At 40.8% G+C, this 20,500-nt stretch overlaps 1 protein-coding gene across 2 annotated transcripts; it reads right to left on the reverse strand.

Moving 5' to 3' along the window:
* Window positions 1-773: 773 nt before the first annotated feature.
* On the reverse strand, window positions 774-6,795 carry LOC137603904 (high-affinity choline transporter 1-like). 2 transcript variants are annotated; one of them, XM_068327749.1, is made up of 8 exons: window positions 6,185-6,795; window positions 5,285-5,401; window positions 4,509-4,664; window positions 4,285-4,433; window positions 4,037-4,180; window positions 3,743-3,896; window positions 3,243-3,460; window positions 774-3,044 (listed from the first exon to the last, which is right to left on the reverse strand). In XM_068327749.1, exons 1-8 carry the CDS (start codon window positions 6,366-6,368, stop codon window positions 2,523-2,525), a joined length of 1,644 nt encoding a protein of 547 aa, XP_068183850.1. In that variant the 5' UTR covers window positions 6,369-6,795; the 3' UTR covers window positions 774-2,522. The 2 variants fall into 2 exon arrangements, with proteins under 2 accessions (XP_068183850.1, XP_068183851.1); XM_068327750.1 differs by having other exon boundaries at window positions 6,094-6,301.
* Between the last annotated feature and the right edge of the window lie 13,705 nt (window positions 6,796-20,500).

Below are 20,500 nucleotides of genomic sequence, written 5' to 3' on the forward strand. Positions count from 1 at the left end.
GATTGAACACCTTTAGTAAAAGTGTGACAAAACAGTCCAAGGCTGTTGGCAGTGGGAATAGATATTTGCATTCTAGCAAACAATAGCTCGTCAGCAGAAGCAGTAAAGTTAGTAATTAGAGTGTGAGGCTTCTGCTTTTGTGGATTTAGATGACATCTTGTCTCTGACAGACAACAAGACCTTCAGAAGGTGGTCAGTTGGTCCAGGAGAAGGCAATCCAAGTGTTGTCTAGCATAATTGGGAGTGGGAGGAGGAAAGGGATTTCCAAGCTGACATAAGGAGTTTGCCCACCATGAACCCTCTGCTCCAGTCGAAATGCATGTGCCTTTTATTTCTAGAGGAGGGATTTGAACCTTTTGCCAACAAATGAGGACCACCTGCTAAATGTCTGTGGAGGCCACAGTTTGGAAAGCGTGCAATTACCACAGCAAGGGTCTAACTGCACATTAAAGGCAAATCCAGGAGACCTGATTCCTTCTGAAAAGTGAGGTCAATAGTGAGACAAACGCACCTAAACCAGGGAGGTGGGGGGACTGGGTCCTGCATTAATACAGGATTCTGTAGTGACAGGTCTGAAGAGTTCAAACCTGTTGTATTGACTGCTGTATTGTCTTTTTTCCCCATGTTTCATAATGTACCAAATATTTTTAGTATGACAAGTCAGGAGGCAGACTGTAACCTTGTTTGAGATAAGTAAAGAAAAAAAATTGTAAAGATAAAATGTAAAGATGTAAAGATAAAATTAAAAACAAAAAAAAACTTTATTCCACCAATGAAGAACACAAACACGACATTTCAGATATTCAAAGAAACCCACAAGATAATTTAAAGTGAACACAGAAATGAACTGAACCCAGAAGGAAATGACTATTAAACACAATGGAAAGGAGAAGGCAACACATATTACCAGAACAGGTGACAAAATGACAGCAGTCATAAGGAAACACTGCCTTTAAATCCACAAAGTGACGAGGTGATGACAGACAGGTGGAGTGGGGGGGGGCAGACAGGTGGAAACAATCTGTTAATCACTGAGGGAAACACAAAGAACATGAACACAAGAACTTTACCTCAAATTGACAAAATAAACTGTAATTATGAACAAAAAAAACTCCTTTAAATGAAAAAAAAAGCATACAGAAATAAAACATTTACATAATTTTGATGGACTTTGCTCTACAGATGGTTTCATTGATATCAATGAAGTCGTCTAATAGAGAATACTGTATTTCCAAAACATGATTAAGTTTCACCAAGTCAGTGAATAAAACCATCACCCAACGTTTGTGAGAAGTAACCTCATGAATTATGTTTGATCTTCTTGTGTCCTGCAGAAACTCATGTCCAGATTCATGAAAAACCAGATACCAGGATGTAGACATGAATATTAAACCTCTGTGACTTGTATTTTAAGCCTTCTTTGCTGTTACTTTAGTTTTTTTGAAGCATTGTCTACCACGACATGAACCACGTGGAATCCCGTTTCATGCCAGAGATAGAAGCCCGACTTTTGCGTCGCTTCTTTTGGAATGGCCTCCATCAGGTTTTTAAATGTAAACTCAAAACACAACTGTGCTGTGTTGTGTAACCATTGTGCCCTTGTAGTTGTTTTCAGTGAGTCTCTTTGACTGAATCTTGCAACTCTTATAGCTTATAATGCTGGAGATCCTCTTTCCCTGCGATCATTGTAATTCTTGAGGCTGAATCTGAAGCAAATCGACTTCAAATTTCGAAGACTTGAGGACGCGTTTGCAGTTCACAGGTCAGGTTAGCAGTCATGTATTTTGCAATCTAAAATCTGTTTATCAATGCTTGACCTAATGACACCTGCTGACCTGGCCTTGGTCATGATGAGCTGAAGTGGTCAAATGGCTCAGCTGTCCTCCAGGGTACAAATTTTTCACCTTACTTGCAATGTTGCAAAGTTAAAGACAAATTGTAAGGACATTTGTGTTTGGTAAATAATGTTTTTGATTGTTGGAAATAAATTTTACAGCATATTACTGTTGTTGTTGTTGTTGTTGTTGTTGTTTCCTTTCCAGATAATGCTACATTTGTAAGGAACATGCATGTGTGGGATGGGCAGAACCTGTGACAAAATGTACCAAATCTTATACGCCTGATGGATTTGGTGCACTTGTTGAAATGACACCTAGTACTATCTGAAAACTGAAGGCCAAGCTCCACATGCCAGGGATATCAAGGAAGGGGAACAAAGTGTCCATCCCAAATACTCAACAAACAAATGTTCCTCACCAATGTGGCACTATTCAAAAGTGAAAACAACAGGATTTACGATGATTGAAGATTTATTGGCGATAATCATTCTTAGACGAATAACCTACCAAAGACATAGTTCTTCACTTTTTTTTGTGCGTAGATTGGTTTATAGTAAAGCAGCAGATATCCTGCATGTTGGGTGTCACTTTCAGCTATTTGGTATCATTACTGTAACATTTACATAAACTGAACACGACTGTAAACACAGGCACACTATTGTTCCAGTCAGTGGTAATGATGATTCATTCTGACGGATGTTTGTTCTTCAATTTCTCCTCCTCCTCTATAGCGCCACCTACTGGTGACAGTGGTACTGGTGAGTGCTGGGCTTTCACTTTGAACACATCCCACTTCTCAGGTAGAACACCTTTGTTGAAGAGGACAGAAGCCAGGTAGGAGAACAACAAGATGGCAGCAGTGGCAGACAGCATGGAGATGGTCTTAACTGGAGCATACTGGACATAAACACCATCCTCCAGAGTGCATCCTGGGAAATGTAGGACTGGTTCTAATCCTATTATTGGGTCTCCACTGAGCAATCGGATCATCAATCCCACCAATAAGCCCATAATAGATCCATAACTGTTGGAGATGTTGAAGAAGAGGACACAAAAAAGCTGAGAAAAGTTAATAGTGTACGCCATTTCTGCACCAATGAACCAAAACAAAAGGATGCTGTTTTTCAAGCTGCTGAGGGACGTTCCAACTACACCCACGACCACCACAGAGACACGGATCACCCACTGGATCTCTCTGTCTGATGCCTGAAAAGGAAAGTAAAGAGGAGGAATGTCAGGTAAACAGCAAAGTCAGACTATTTCTTCAACTTTGTCTCAAAGAACTGCATTTTCTGCTCTGTTTCCTACTGTTTTTTTCTTCTTAATCTCACCTGAAAATCTATTCATGCTTTACGTTAAATTAGATTTTGTGCATGGATGAGACTGTCTGTCGGGTTTTTGTACCTGAGGTCTCAGAATAGTCTTGTAAATGTTAGAAGTGAAGACCGAAGATGCAGCAAGTAAAACAGAATCAGCTGATGACATCACAGCAGCAGCCACACATCCAATACCAATGATGGAGATGAAGGGTGGGGTGAGGTGCTGCAAGGTGATGGGTAGAACCATAGCAGCTTCTCCACGTTCATATGGAGATGGAGAACCATAGGTGGTCTGGTTCCAGTCTGAGGGATGACCACAGAAGAAAGAACGACTGAAGAATGAAGACATGATCTTTTACATGTGTAAACTGTGTTGGGTCCAGACTTGAGTTTTAATTTCATTTTTACAGAAGTTGGAGTGCCTCCTAAATATAACAATGATAAAGAAAACCAACACATTTTGTTAATTACTCAGCTAGGTTCAATGCATTTGAGGTGTGTGTGCTGCTGATTGCCTAATGACACTAATCCACTTCATGATAGTGGCAGTCTAGCTCCTTACACCTGATTTTTGTGCCCTCTCACCTGTGGAAGCAGCGGCCGCCCCCAGCAGGATGATGGGTATTCCAATCACAAGCATGATGACGGCAGCAAAAAGGCTTGTGAGCTTGGCTGTGGCTGTGGAAGAGGCCGACAGCGTCCTCTGGTGGAAAGCCTGATATCCAAGACTACCCAGTGCCTTGAAAGTAAACCTTAAGATTTAGAACTTTTCATTTCTTGTGTACAATCCTCATTGGATAAAATCTGCAAAGGAATGGTCCTGTTGCCATCCCCAAAGCAGTTTTGCAGTTGATAGAGTATGTGGTGTTGGTTCCTTACGAAGAACAAGAAGTCATCAATCATGATCCAGGTCTTTCTCAGCTCCAGTTCTCCAATCCATGGAGCGTGTAAGGTGTTGTTCATCAGAGTCTGACTGATGTCCAAGGTGTGAGGACTCGTCAACGCGAAAGGAACACAGATGGACTGAGACAAGAAATGTCAAAGACGATTCATTCATAAATTCATTTGGAATTGCTTTTAGCAGGAAGACAAATACTTCTTGAAATCTTTAAACATATCAAACTCACCAAGCCTACAAATATGAGGATCAGCTGTATAACATCTGTGTAGGCCACAGAGTAGAGACCTCCCATCAGGGTGTAGATAACAGCCACAGCAGCAGAGATCCAGATACAAACAGAGAACGGCAAATCCAGGACGACGCTCATCATCCCTCCTGTCAAAAAATTATTTAGGTCAAAATTCACTGCACATTGTTTGTACAAGAATATTTTTGGTGTATAAATTATACCTAAACCCATAAGTGTTGATGGCACCCAGGTCAGATCAACAAAAAGGGAACATAGGCTCAGTATGACTGCCATTACTTTTCCATACTTGAGCTTGAATGGGTCCAGCATCGTCACACAGTTTATATCTCTCATTGGTTTGGCGAACAGCAGACCAACTTTAATTAAGAGATGGAGGACAAAGAAAAATAGTTACAAGGTGCAACGATCTGATTTTTATATGTGCAACATTAGAAAAGTATAGAGACTAAATGAAAAGGGATTTATGTTTGTTTAAATGTATGTTTGTCTTAAGTCCTATAAAGGAATGGTTGGAATATGGCCTTTTTCAGTAAAGAAATATAATCATTTTACATTGAGTTGTGCAACATAATTCATCTGCTTTAAAACATTAAACTTCTATTGTGTAACTTTGTTGTGATGTTGCAATCTTAATACAATGCGTGTGTTCTATTGTACAATGTGCCTCCTTTGTGACAGAAATGACTGGTTAAGACTTCCTTAGCATGTATAATTAGCCCATAGGAGTATATAGTTTAGTATATAATAGAATGTGATGACTAGAATTGGTTCAAGATGGAATCCCAACATTTCTACACTCCACTACACTTTCTCATGTCACCATAGGCCCCCCCTGACCACATAATGGATAGCTGATTGGATGAAACCATTCTGTACTCCTATATAGTAAGCTAACAAGACAAGGCAAGCATTGCACATGTGGATATATTTTACAAATGAACTCTGAACCTTATAGCTGATATTTTTGAAGACCCACCGGTAATGAAAGACATGCTGTACGCCACAAACATCACTAAAGCCCAGGACATGCCCATGGAGGGTGTGTACACCATCTCAACTGTGCCGACAATGACGCCTCCGCCGACCCACGTAGCTACAAGACGAACACACAGCATTAATGTTAGTGATTATGAATGAAATCACACTGAGTTGTTTCCAGAGAACAGACACGTCTATGTGTGTGTTTGGTCTCCATGTTAACTGTAAATGTCGTGAAGGTCAAGGTTACTTCCTACTCGTACCTACAGTCATGTAAGGTGCATGCATTTGTTCATCCCTGGATTATGGGCTTAAGGAAATCTGGCAGTGCAAGAGTGAAATGTCACTGGAGAATTAAAACAGCTCAAAGTGGAATGTTGTTGTTTTTTTTTATTATATATTGTTTGCACTGCCCTGCCTGGGCTGCATGCCACTCCTAATTCACTCTAGATGTTTGGAATGAGACACCACACCAGTTTGCCTCTGGACAAAAGTTATCTCAAAGAAAACGCGTACGACCATTTTAATGTTGAAATCCACCATGGAAACATATTTGACTTAACTTTCTGAAATACGTTAATGGTGTCAATGGTTTGTTTTTCATATCTAGACAATTAATGCACAATCTTGTACGTGGGAGTCTCACTTTTATGTCGTATTTGAGAGCTTTAATAGGATGATGTCACCAAAAAGAGCTCAAATCAACTTTAATTCACAACATCAAACAGTTTTGAATATGTTGAAGCAAATTCATGTGAATATTTTATTCACATTTTATATATTACATTACATTTGAATCAATTATACCATAGTGTCTTTGTTTGGGACGTTCAGCCCAACAGATGATTATTGCAGATTCTAGTTTCCATCCTGGTCCTGCAAGATGTTTTCTCCTCACCTGTCATGGTGAAGACCCCCACCACCAAGTTGATGCTCCGGTTTCCCAGCAGGGCCATCTCCATTCCAGTGGCTCCACTTTTCTTCTGTTTCCTTTTGGACTTGAAAGAAGCCCAGATTCCAGTCCCAAGAACCAGCAGGTAGAAAAACACCATCGCTATCACTCCTGGGACGTTGACTGCCATGATGTACCTGTTGACTAGCTTCCTTCCTTTCTGGTGAATTAGTGACTCAGTTACCGAGTGCTTGACTTTTTTGGGAAATCAATTTGCCAAAGAAAGAAACCTAAAGAACCTTGCCCCGCCTTCGAGAGACTGTCCTTCTCTCCTGCCCATTCTCTGCCTCACGTCTGAAGCGTGAGCGATGCTCAGACTCCCACTCACATGATATTGTTGCGGAAGCACTGCTTATGGTGGTTCCAGGACGGCCAATAAAAGGTTTAAAAATAGCATTTACTCTACTCGTAGTGACCACCTCACACACGCCACACATAACGTAAAGCATTCACCACACGACTCATACTCTTCAGTGCCAGAAACCCGACTTCTTCCTCACTCTTTATTCATCCCCATTCATACATTATAATGGCTTCTGCTTAGCAGTGTTTACCTGATCATGGCAGTTGTAAAGTGGATTTTTTTTGTTTGCCAATATCTGATACTCTGCACAATCCTGAACTGCACAAGCGTGACCAATGCATGACAAAAGGGAGTATCTCCTTACAACAGCAGGCTTTCACTCATTTAAGGAGAAGCAGCAGTAAAGGAAAGCATGTGTACACTGTTCAGAGCCTCGGTGTGTCTTGACAGGCTCTTACATAAGCTTCCTTGGCTTTTTCCATTTCCTCTTGTGCCTCAGTACTTTTCCATTGTGCACGTCCAGACTACATGCTGGAATATAATGTCTGAAAAATATTTTTCATATTATATTGTTTATTAATACATGCAAAAGAGTGGGGCTGTGGGGATGCTGCACATGGTGGAGATGAACAAGGTGTTCCACAGTTGAATAAAATGGCATTGTTTGAAGAAATTGAAATCTGCATCAATCAATCAATCAATCCATCAATCAATCAATCAATCAATCAATCAATCCAATCAATTTCATGGACAATATCTTTCTGTAGGTCATACAGTTAAAAACAGGTTGACCTTTGGAAGGGTCATTAGTGTCATTGCCTGCCACAAGAAGAGACTACCAAATGTTCACTGAAGTGAAGTCAATACAGTATGTGTCTGCTAATCGAGCACATGCTGTAACGCATTCAATAAAAGCTAACGAAGAGAAGAGAAGCCATCCCAGCTTGGTATTTATGACCCTGAGAACAGAAATAAGCCCTCCTGGTTCCCAGTGGGTCTCCTATAACAGAAGAAGCTGCTGACCAAATAAAGTTCCACATGCTTGACTGTGTTGCTCGTTTTCATTATTTCTAATTCAGAAGTAATTACTCTATATTTGTATAAAATAAAGAAAATGGTGATGACAGTTGGCTTGTGGTAAAAAAAAAAAAAGTGTAATAATAATCACTGGTGATAGTCTTTTTTTACTGCTTAATAAAAAAAATACACCACAAAAAATAATTAAATTGAGTTGAATTGATAAATGACAGTTTGTTTCATCATGTAAAATGTATTTTGGATTGAAAATTAAATTAAACTGCTTTATTTTGGGGCTTTGGCATGCTAAGTTATTTTTGACCTGTAGGCCAAGGGGAGTATGGGGCAAGGGTTAATGGAAAAAAAGAGTTTGTGTTGAGGAATTTATGACTTAGGAATTTATGACTGGTCGAAAAACTCAACATATGTTCTGCTACTGCAGTAAGAATGATTTTTAATTGAGAATGTTCTGTTTCTGTTTACACATGGTGATCATAGAGTTTTGAAGTTGACTCGCGTTTCAATCAACTTTGTTCAGCACAGTACGTGAGAATTGCTTCTGAATGCCCACCTATATATTTGAATGAGCTCACTTGAAAACCTCACGTTGTCACACTTCTGGTGTCTACCCGGAAGTTGGGGCTGCTAGCCAAATTAGCTCCGGTCTTCACATTTGTCCATGTCTCTCACTTACGGGGCCGTTTTGGCTTCATCAAACACAGAGGTTTATATTCTTTGATTGGGAGAGACCTCACATTGTCGTGTGGGGAACCCCGATGCTTTATCAAAATCAAAGGTCAAAGTCAGCTTTATAGTCAAGTGTACCATGTATTTATTTATTTTATTTATTCATTTATTTATTCAGTTCATTTTTCTTCTGTTATTACAACATATTTCACTTTCATCAGTGTTGAAACATCATCAACAACATCCGAAAAGAAAAAGAAAGGGTTAACGGGTAGAAGTCATTGGCTTCTAACATCCCCGTCCTCTAAATCATCAACAAAACATGTCTCTCATTAGAATATGTAATCAACAAACTCAGACATTAAAAGTTTTCAACCAGTTCATACATTGATTTTTGACAGACCTTCATACCCTTATCCACTTCCAGACATTAGCCTTTTACCCTAGAGTATAACCATGTTTACATTCTTCCTAGGAACACAAGGTTTGTTACCATCATGGATAGTCAAAACAAGAAGTTGACCTTCCCAGTGTTCTCCACAAGAATATAATGATCATATTAACCTCCCTCAGCAGAGAGTGTTCATACAAGAATTAACCAGTTTGTTACACTTTAACAGTTATCACAAATACATGTTTGTTTTGTTCATTAGTCCGTGTTTCTGACATCAATGATGTTGATTTTTTCGACTGTTCCATGAAATACTTGACGTGTCCAAAATTGTAGAGCACCACTATTGAAGTGACTCTGTTGTACTGATCTTTGGTGTAGTAACAACTCTTGTCTGTCTTTATTGATCGTATTTCACCAACTCCTCTGCACTCCTGATCATTGTTTTCATCTGGTCTGGAGAAAGCCCCTTTGTTCTGATGAAGATCCTGCAGTTGTTCGTCCAGGTGTTGGTCCAGGTGTTGGTCCAGGTGTTGGTCCAGGTGTTGGTCCAGGTGTTGGTCCAGGTGTTGGTCCAGGTGTTGGTCCAGGTGTTGGTCCAGGTGTTGGTCCAGGTGTTGTCGATCAGTCCATTCTTCTTCAGTTGTCGAGCTTTTTTAGCAATATCAGCATTCTTTTTAGTGAGATTCTCATTAATGTAGACATTTTTTCCTTTCAGTTTGAAGCCTTGTTTCAGAAAAGCAATTTTGTGTTTACGATTGTTGAGTTTTATCACACTGCAGGTGGTCTCCTCCCTCCAGATGGTGATGGGTAACACGTCTCAATCTGGTCTGATCTATAGTTATCTCCAGATCCCTCAGTTGTGAACTCACTTGTTGCTCCAGAGATTCTATGTCAGCGCTAGCCATAGCATTTCTGTAATTCCTCGGCTTGATTTTGATTCCAGTGATGATCACATCATTTATACGAATGCTTTGTTCCAAATCATCCATTCTTTGTTGTCCCTGTTCTAAGACAACAATTTTTCGGTCTTTTCCCCCCATATCTTTCTGCATTTTCCTCATTTTGTCCGTCTAGCACCGGTTTTAGCTTTTCTTCCAACTTTTTATCAAAGTCACTCCCTAACTTATCAAAGTTGCTCTTTAACTCACTCTTGAACTCTTTCATAGAGACCATCTGGTCTTTAGTATCCTTCGGTTTTCCTTTTCCTTTCGGCATTTTGCAGAGAGTCAGTGAGAGTCAGTCTGGGTATGAGTTAGAGAGATGGAGACAACAGGAGACAGAAGAAAGACGTCTGCTCCCGTTGAGATCCGGAAGTGCATACATACACGACATCAGCACAAATGAAAGTGCAGTCCTCTCTGACCCATGGTAAACAGGCAGTACAACAGGCAGTACAACACAGGTAGTACAGCACAGGTAGTACAAAACAGGCAGGACAACACAGGCAGTAGAACAAACAGTACAGCACAAAGTATGAGATGAAACACAACGGGATGGACCAGGACCGAACTCACGAAGCCGGCGTCTACCCGGACAGCCGGACCGTTACTCCAAACCAGCCTTCGTCTTCGCGTTCGTCCGTCCCACACACACGGTTCCGGTACAGCTCCGTTGGACACAGCGGCTTGTTTTCTTGCGACGGCAAAGGATAAAAAGAAAACAAACGGGTTCCCGCTAGTTAAGGTAAAGTGGGACACAACAGAGAAAACTTTCCCATCCACACTCCATCCTGAGAGGAGAGAAGGTTTGGTTCAGGCTGCTCTCTTACAAACAGGCCTGTCCCTTTAAGGAATTGGATTTATATGTATTGTATACAGCTGGCTTTTGGCATGTTGGCACGTTGGCACAGTGGGTTCTCCTGTTGTCTCACAACAAGAAGGTTCTGGGTTCAATTCCTTTGTAAGTTATCCTTGTGTTTGGGTTCTCTCTGGGTTCTCCGGCTCCCTCCCACCCCCCGTAGGTGTGAGGGTTAGCGGACATGGTTCTGCGATGAGCTGGGGTCTCATCAGGGGGGTGAAACTCTGTCCTGTTTGGGATTGTGTTCAGTCGTGATATGTTGCCACTGAAGAGTAGGGCTGTCCTTTCCCTGCTGTGAATTAAATGCCCCTTGCTGCTTCAGAGGAAGTCTGGACTGTGACCAATACCAGAAGCCAGAGCTTAGCTAACCACACTAAATCAAAACAAGATGTGTTCTTACTATGGGGAAACATAAAACTGAATGTGGGAGACAGGAGCTGAATACTTCAATGTCAGTAGTAAAATTTTTAATCAGCGCAATGAAAACCGAACACATTTGTAAAAGAATTAAATTTAATGATTTCAACACAGTGGGGGTGGGCTACAGTGATTCAATGAAGCGTGGCTAGAGGAAGGATAACCACTGTAGCCACAGTGGAAGGAGAACCACCATTCAGCACAGGGTCAGTGGGCCCAGTTGGTCAATGGACCCTACTGGGTCAATGGACATCCCATTGACCAACTGGGTCATATCATTGATTCAACTGCAGAAACTAGAAACTTGTTGCTTCAGTTCAATCGGGGCAGATCTGTGGGGGGGGATCTTTGGTGCAGTAAAGTGGCTCATACAGTAGGTGCCTCAAAAAAAAATTTCAGGTTCATAGTATCGGCTACACATGTTTTCTGGATAATATATAACATGATGAAACAACTACAGTAATCCCTCGTTACTCGCTGTTAATGCGTTCCAGGACCACCCACTAAAAACAAAATTCCGCGATATAGCAACTGACTATTATTTTATTATTCATGGTAATTTAAACTTTTATGAACCTTTAGTTCATAAAAAGTGTTTATTAAATACACGAAAGTGTGCTGCGTTCCGAGACTCATGGAACGTAGCGCACTTCCGGATGCTGTCAGCCAATAGAATGCACGTAGGGTATCACGTGACCACCTACTAAAAATCTTGAAGCGTGAATACGCAAGGAATTTCTGTTTTCTAAATGGTGCTGTTCTGGACCTTAATGGAGTATACTGCGTGGGAAAAGACGTGATGAGAGAGGAAGAAAAATAAGACTTCACATTGACCGATAAACCCCCATAATATAACAGAAACTTTCCATGCATGCTGCATGAATGCTTTTCATTGTATGGTATCTCAACCAGAGACCTCCACCAGAAACTGCCCTGGAGGAGAGAATTGTGGCAGAGAGAGCCCCAGTAATGAGAAACAGAACCCCAACTTTGATGACATTTTAATGAGCGAATCTGTCATAACTTCTTCTAACATGTTGAGTTCAGTCCCATTCTTTCATTCCTTGAGCATCACTGGCTGTGAACTAGTGCTGCCTTCAGGCAGGCTGGCTAAATGATGCTCTTGATTTTGTTTTATTACACTGAGTCAGGAATGCTCTGCCTGACAGGGGAAACACACAAAAATATCCCACGCCAATACTACACTGTTGTGGAAGCACTGGCCATAAAAGGTTTAAAAATAGCACTTACTCTACTGTATGTGTAGTGACCACGGACGCGTATCGTGAATCATTCACAACTGGACTCATACTCCAAATTCTCCTTCATTCTTTTATTTACACTCTGTTGCCCATTATGATGGCTTCTGGTTAGCAGAGTTTAGCTGATCACGACAGTTGTAAAGTGGATTTATTGCCTGCTGATGCACAATCCTGACCTGTACAAGTATGACCAAAGCCAAACAGGAGCGTTCTCTTACAAAAACAGACTGTCACTCAATTTAAGGAAAAACGACAGTAAAGGAAAGCATGTGTACATTGTTCAGAGCCTCGGTGTGTCTCAACAGGCTCTTACATAAGCTTCCTTGGATTTTTCCATTTGCTCTTGAGCCTCAGTACTTTTCCGTTGTGCACGTCCAGAGTACATGATAGTATTTTCATGCAGTTTTAAGGTATTTTTTTTATTCATAGAGATTTAATCAGAAATGCATTCAGATTTGATGATAAATTCTAGACCAGCTTTTAGCATCAGGTGTGACTCTGTAAATTTACAGGAAGTAACTGATTATGCAGTTACTGTATTATCAAAAAATTGGCCACACAGTATTGATCACACTTGAGATCCATAAAATTTGTGACCGGATTCTAAAAATTTCATTTGCAAAGACTAGTTGTAGTTTTCTTCCCATGCAGGATAACTATGTGTGGTGCAATCTGATGAATCAATGCTTCCAGCAAACACGCCACAGCATGTAGACAAATCCGCAAAAGGGTTTGAAATACTGGTTCATCTACAGAAGAAAAAAAACACACTGAGCAGTCATAAATCATATTAAAGCAAACTCAATCAGAGTCATTCAACAATGAAGAGTATTGTGGTACAACTAAATACCAAAGTAAGTCCAGCATGTCTCTAACATAGACATGTGCAGCTTATAGTTGGCAGAGCCGACAACCATGAGCTCATACATGGGCAGAACGCCCTGTCAAGGTCAGGTTTCATGATGGTGACATCCAGCTGCAAAGTGTTAATACTGGTTAGTCACAAATTGTGCAATATTTTTCTTTTCAATTCTAATGTATTTGTTTTTGAGTCATTATTATTAGACTATTTCAATCTTTGCACAGCTCTCATAACGGGTCAAAGGTTATGTTTGACCCCATTCCAGCTGGCTGTGGGTGAATGGTGGCATTTACGCTGGAGGAGTCGCCACACACCCACTCCCACTCCCACTTACACCTACCAAGAATTTTAAGACTGATCAATTAATTTAAGTTATAAAAAGGAGAACATACAAAATACGCAAAATAAAGACTACCCCTAAATTGATAAATGTAAAATGTTGCAAGAGATTAACAAAAATGGCACATGAAAAAAAATGCAAAATATGAAGTGGACATAGATAATATCAGACTTCTTCATAGAAGTGGAGGTAGAAGTAAGATCTTCAGCCTGAGCCCGACTCCAATACTGATAAGATCTTATGATCCAAGCCCGACCCGGCTCAAATTTTGTTAATAAATATATATTTATGTATTTATTATGTATCTCAAACGATCTATGGGTATTAAACTAAGGAAGGCCCTTGTAAAATAAATAATTTAGGTAAAACATAGAAGGCGCTGTATGAGAAACATCCATCTACAACACCTGCTCCGTTCCCTCCGTGCGTCAGCTGTAGCTTCTCCTGTCGCTTTACCTTTCCGATTGTACGCACTGAAAGTAGAGGTAAGATCTAAAGCCCAAATCCTTGGATGTCTCAAACGTTAATAATTACGTTCAGGTCGAGCCTTAATACCCTCGGGCTCGGTTCGGGTTGGGCTGGATTTTTTAGGTCCGATCTTACCTCTAAGTGGAGGGGACTGTTGTATCCTTATTGCTAAAATCAGCATATTACCATGCATTGAAGTCTGTTGCAAACACAATAAGGTTATAACCTTGCAAATGGTAGTGTCTGTGTGAGAAGACTTCAGTATTACACATGGGAACAGGTGTAATACTGAATTTGAATACTTGTATTTAATATTTGTCATACTGTAATTTGAACTGATAGTTCAATTATGTTTGTATCAACATTTGTTTCTTTTCTTTTGACTTACCTGGAGTTTTATTTCTTGGTGCAGCAAAACCGTGGCCAGGGGCTGGGCTGCCAGCCTTCCTGGTCTGTACTACAGCATGCATGTGTGAGTTTCATTTTACATTTTATTTCCCCCTGTGTTAACTTTTAGTTTGACCTAACTAGTACTTGGATTTCTCTGTTTGATTGTTTGACAGGTCCGTTTTGTTCGCTTACATCCATTCATTCGCTTCAGTTCTGTTGGAGTCTAGTTATATTTAATTGACCCCTTTTACTACTTCATTTTTTATAACCTATCATGATGAAACGTGATACACTGCTATGCCATGTGAAATAGAGTTTGTTCAGGTCAATGCGCTAAAAAAAGCCCGATCATTTGTTGATGATTTAGGTGATTCAGGCAAAAAAAAAAACATATTTATTTTTAAAAAAGAACTTATCTAAAGAGGTTAACTTCATGCTGTAAGTGAGCAAACATTTTTTTCTGTGAACTCTGAACAAATCAGACTGAGAACTAAAATGACAGACAGCATCTCTGTGATATTTTTCACATCTCAAACACTAAACTGACTCCAGATCTGCCATTCTTCAATCCAAAGCGTAGCATCAGTGGTCCCAGTAGAACAACGCTGTTCCCATCACGTTTCAGACATGTATTACCCACTCACATGTTGACACTTTTACTTTTTATCAAAGTTCATTTTCTAAGCATGTTGGTTGATATGTTAGTAATACCTATAAGTTATTTACGTAACTTGAAGTTGAACTTGAACTGTTTGAGATCGCGACTATGTGACTCCCACCTGTGTGATATTTAACACATGTCTGCCACTGCCCTCATACCGGACCTGTCATGCGTCCTGAGATCCAGAGTTTCATGTTTCACTTTAGTGTCGATGGTTTATCTGTTGTTGTGTTACCAGGGCAACATGGCATAAAATACCTGGAACAACAAAGTTTGCTAGAATGACAGGCTGATACTTCGATTTGACAAAGTGAAAAAAAAAAACCAACGTACACCAAACAAGGAGAGTCAGATCACTGTGAGACTGATTTCTATTCAACGTCTCTTCCTCCTCTATGGTGCCACCAACTGGTGTCAGTAGTACTGGTGTTGTTACTGGTATTGTTCCCCTCCAACCCTCACCAACCAGCTGGTATCACCACATTTAACAGCACTGCCCTCTTCTGGTCATTATATACCAACACAATGTCCAGCAGGTTAGTCAGCAGCTTCGTGTGAGCTGAAGTCCCACAGCGGCTTGGCTTTGTTGTACTCAACCACCTTTGACAGTACATTCTGCTGGTGTTTGAGTCTGTCTGGTCCATAGTGGTTGTAGATGTTCCTGAACACTGTTGTGTAAGCTTGTCCCTCCATGTTCTCTGCTCCTCTTCCTCATCAGTGTCATCAAGTTTCCGTTGTGTGAGGCAACAACTTCACAGACTATCCTATCAGACTATCTTCTAGATGTCTTGTTGGATTTCTCGTTTCTTTATGGACTGTAGTCTTTGTGCTTTGACCTTACAACTATGCACTGTCGTCCACAGCCTCGTGCAATTGACATAGGGAATAGACCCTCCATTCTTTTTCTAGTCTGTGGCTTCTTCTCCATCCTTTGGCGAGCTCATGACCATATAGATCATGTTGATTTGACTAGAATTAAAACCTCGGCCTTCTGTGTCCACGTCATTATTTTTCCTTGTTTTTTTGTTTTTTTATCAGATCAACGCTCATACTTATTTTATTTATTTTACACCAGATGCCCTTCCTGCCACCCTCTGCATTTACCCAGGGTAGAGACCGGCTTCCGGTCAACACTAGCTGCAACTGCTGGGAGGACCTTTATTCACCAATGGCAATCACAATGATAATCGATGAGATATTGAAATCGAATGTATCTTAAAGCATAATAAATCAATTAAACAATATTTCAAAACCAAAATAGAAACCTTAAAAAATTAAATGGCTGTGGTAAAAATGTGCATTTAATTATGAAAGGTAAATATTTCAATGTGTAAGTCACATAATTAGCAAAACGTCTTACTACCACTATAACAAAACTTGCCCAGTGTTCAAACAAGTAAACATGTAATATCTGTTGGCAGGTGAATGCACCTTAAAACCAGCTTTTCCACTGCAAATAATTGCCCTCTGATTTCACTCAGCCTGTCAGTCAGATCTAGGGAAGTGCCGAAAACAGTCCAACAGTCCATCATGACTGTTTACATCCCAGGAGTGATAGTGATGGTGGTTTTCTACCTGCTGGTTCTTGGGACCGGAATCTGGGCTTCTTTCAAGTCCAGAAGGAAACAGAAGAAAAGTGGAGCCACTGGGATGGAGATGGTCCTGCTGGGAAACCGGAACATCAATTGGGTGGTGGGGGTCTTCACCATGACAGGTGAGGAGAGAACATCTGAATACTAATTTCTAAAGTGCATGACTGCGAAAGACCATTAACTCATATCTAACAAGGAAATGACATAGAACAGTATAGAAGTAGTTTGTGCTCCATTGGATATATAACAATAAAACAATGCCTCAAGTTAAATTGGTGCCGAAGTGCTGACATTCCGTAGAAGTGAATCCAACTGAAACACCGTTTTTTGCATTTCATTCAAATACGTCTTCATTCTGAGGTAGATCGGTTCTGGATGTGAAATTGTATTAAGCTCGTCAAGAATTATTCATCAGACTTTTACTTCTTATTCTGGTGTTCACACAGATGGAAAGCAAATGTTCCTTCATCTGGCAATGCTTGTTTTGGTTATCCAGGTTTGACCTTCATTTTAAATATTAATTACCAAGATGGATCTCCATATGTAGTCCGACAGAGAAATTCTTATGCTGTTCTTCATGTTCTTATGCCACCTTTCACCACCTTTTTCTTTATTTCTTTATTTATTATTTATACGTTTGTTTGTTTATTTGTTTGTATATTTACCGAAAGTATCTATCTATCTAATAATGTATTTGCGCATGTCATTACAACAGTCTTCACTACCTTCATCTCATTTACAACATCAACAGCATCCCAAAAAAAAAAAAAAAAAGCTGTCTGGCTTGTGTAGTCAAGAAATCAATTTAAACACTTCTCTCATCACAATATGTTTTTCAACCAATTAATACATTGAATTTTGACACTCATTGTAGTACACTGTTTTTTCAATCATCCATTCACTCATAAGTAGTCATAGCATCTTTCATCCTATTTTCTACAACTCCAGATATGAGCCTTCATCCCAGATATAACCTAGACTAGAGCGTAACCATGTAACATTCTAACTACAAAAGGCGAGGTTCGGTAACATCGTATTTGTTACGAAACCTCACCAGTGTTCTCAACAAGAGTATAATGATCACAACCACCTCCCTCAGCAGACAGACAAGTGTTTATCAAAGAATTAACCAGTTTACCGCAGACACTTCAACAGTTACACATTCCATTATTTTGTCAGCAGATATAAACATGCTCTTTAGAGTCTGAAACTTGGATGTTATCTTTGTTTTCATTAATCCATGTTTCTGATAATGTGATGATGTTGAACGGTTTTGAAACTGTTCCATGTAATCCTGAATGTGTCCATAATGGGTGTAGAGGCTGTAATAACAAGTGTTGTCCATCCTATTATTATAGAAGCTGTCAGGCTCCATTCCATTTGGGTCAGTCAGACCATAAGTCACAGTTTGATCTGTTATCAGCTCCAAACTGTCACGCTTAGGAGTCCTGTAGTTAAGGTCCTTCATTTCTTCAGACTGGACAGAGATGGCTATTTTCTTCCATGCTGTAGTTAGTCTTTATTTTTGGCCATACCTTATTGATCATTCTTTGCCAGCTCCTCAGCACTCAATCACCATTGTTTTCGTCTGCCCTGGAAAAAGCCCCTTTGCATTGATAAAACCGTGATTTGTCGAGCAAACCGTGATTTGCTGGACAAGTTTGGGGCCTTGTTTCAGAAGAGCAATCTTGTGCTTACTGTTGTAGAATTTTATCAACACTGCAAGTGGTCTCCTACCCCCAGATGGCAGTGAACAACAGCTTTGGATATGCTCCGAGTCTACTATTATCTCCAGATCTCTGAGTTGTGAAGTCACTGGTTGTTCCGATGTGTCAGTATCAGAGTTGTGCTCGATGGCCGGTCCACTTATCCTGGTTACAGCATGTACGTCCATGCTCGGATTGGCTTTGATGCCGTCAATGATCACATCATTCAAGCGAGCTTTCTGTTCCAGTTTATTTTCAGCAATTCCTGTTCATAAAAATGGGTGTGTTCTTTTCTTAGAATTTTACTCATCATGTAAATCTTGTTCGTACAACCTTTTGGATGCATGTTACAGAGATCTGTACAAAAAAACACTGTGAGGGGGCAAGCCTCTAAAAAAGGACAAGGAGAAAGAACAGAGAAGTCTGTCTCTGGAAAAGGAAGTTGGTTATTGTCTGCCAATAATAAAGACGGATCATTTTCTTAGTTTGAATATCAGCTTTAGAATAAGTGGCCAGATATAACTCAGACATAAAAGTTGGTGTGGCATTTTTATGTTCCCTTTCCGCTGCTGATTCTCGGAAGCCCCCATGAGGGAATCCCGAAAGACAAGAGACAGTTGCAAGTGTCTTTCAAGGGACACGTGGTGACCAGTAGGTTTACTCTGACAAAAGGGGGATCGGTTTGATGACTTTCTCCTCATCTTCTGGTCATAAACATACAGTATGTTTGTTTATCCCAGAGAGGAGGTCGGTCTTAGAAACTGAGACTGATGGATCCTGAGTCCCGTGGAAACTCCAATGGCTTAGACTACTAAGGGCAAGATCTAGTATGGAAAAGTACTAACGGCTGGAATGAGTCTCTGTTCACTTTTAATTGATCTCACCTGGCTGCCTGGAAGACTGACTGGATTAGGCACAGTGTATAATGTTAACACACTCACACTCTCTCTGTCTCTCTGGACACCCCCCGAACTGCTCAGTGGGGGAGGTGTGTTTAGCGGTGGGAGAGCAGGTTGGTTATGACAGCTTATAGCAGGCGCCCGAATGAATAAAGCAGTGGTAATTTTGCTTGACAAACTGAAATAGGTACACCAGGTGATTGTGAGTGGGGTGGTGATTAAGAATACCTTCATGCCCGATTAAAACAGTGATCATATCAAACGCACCACCGTATCTCAAGGACGAGCTACTGGGAAAAGGAACTGTCACAACAGGGTCAGCTCTTGAGTCCTATCGATATGTTCCCGGTCGACAATATCACTCAAGCATGTTACGCCTTCCGGAGCCTTCGGTTCGATGAAGAGCTGAATTCCACGCTCATGTTTACAACCGTGTAGTCATACAATACTATGACTACACGGTTTACGTCACCAGTGAGGACATGAAATGTTTCAAGTGCGGATAGGAGGGACATCTCATGCTTAACTGTTCAAAGGGAGAGGATGAGCACTGGCTGCCGGCTGCCATGGGGCAGGCGGCTGTGCCCGTGGGGGGACCGGTGGCGGGAGCCGCCTAGCAGGAAGTTGCAGCTACTTACGCAGCTGTAACAGTGTCCGGCACTACGGCCAGGGCTCTGGGGCCGTGACCTTGTGGATTTTTGACTCCTTTACCCGCTGGGTCATCGACTACCAACCCGGAACCGCAGAATAACACAAAGGATACACGTGACAATGCAAAGGTTGAACAACTGGGGGCCGCAATCCCTCTGGTGTGTTCAAGTACTGCGGTCCTGACTTCACAATCACCGCCTTGTGAGTTTCCAACTCCATCCCATGCGGAATCACCGGGCATCAAACCAGAGGTCACAGGTGACAGTGCAAAGGTTATACAGTCACCGGCCACCAACCCGGAGTCACAGAATAACACGGAGGCTGAGGGGACTGGAGAAACAGACGCCAGGGTGGTACAGTCTCTGCTAGAGAAGGATGAGGAGGAGGATGATATTGTGATAGACGAGGAATTATTAAATATAGCTCTTAAAAGGAAAAACACTAACACAAGAAAGAATAAAGCGAAGAAAATTGCGAAAGAAACCCCTGAGACACCTCCTGATATAAGTAGCTCTGAGAACAAAAATGACAACTGTCTGAATTTTACCTCAACATGTTTCTGGATAGCGTCAGCTTTTATATGAAAAGTAAAACAAGAAGTGGATTAATAATTCTTTTGGATTTTGTGTCAACGTGACTATTTTGTAAATTGACTTTTATGTATGAACATGATGTTAAAAATCAAAGACCTCGCTCTCTCTTTCTCTGTGTGTGTGTGTGTGTGTGTGTGTGTGTGTGTGTGTGTGTGTGTGTGTGTGTGTGTGTGTCTCTCAATCTATCTATATATCTATCCATCTATCTATCTACTATGTGAG

The sequence above is a fragment of the Antennarius striatus genome, chromosome 11 (genome assembly GCF_040054535.1).
Source record: "Antennarius striatus isolate MH-2024 chromosome 11, ASM4005453v1, whole genome shotgun sequence".
Taxonomy (NCBI): domain Eukaryota; kingdom Metazoa; phylum Chordata; class Actinopteri; order Lophiiformes; family Antennariidae; genus Antennarius; species Antennarius striatus.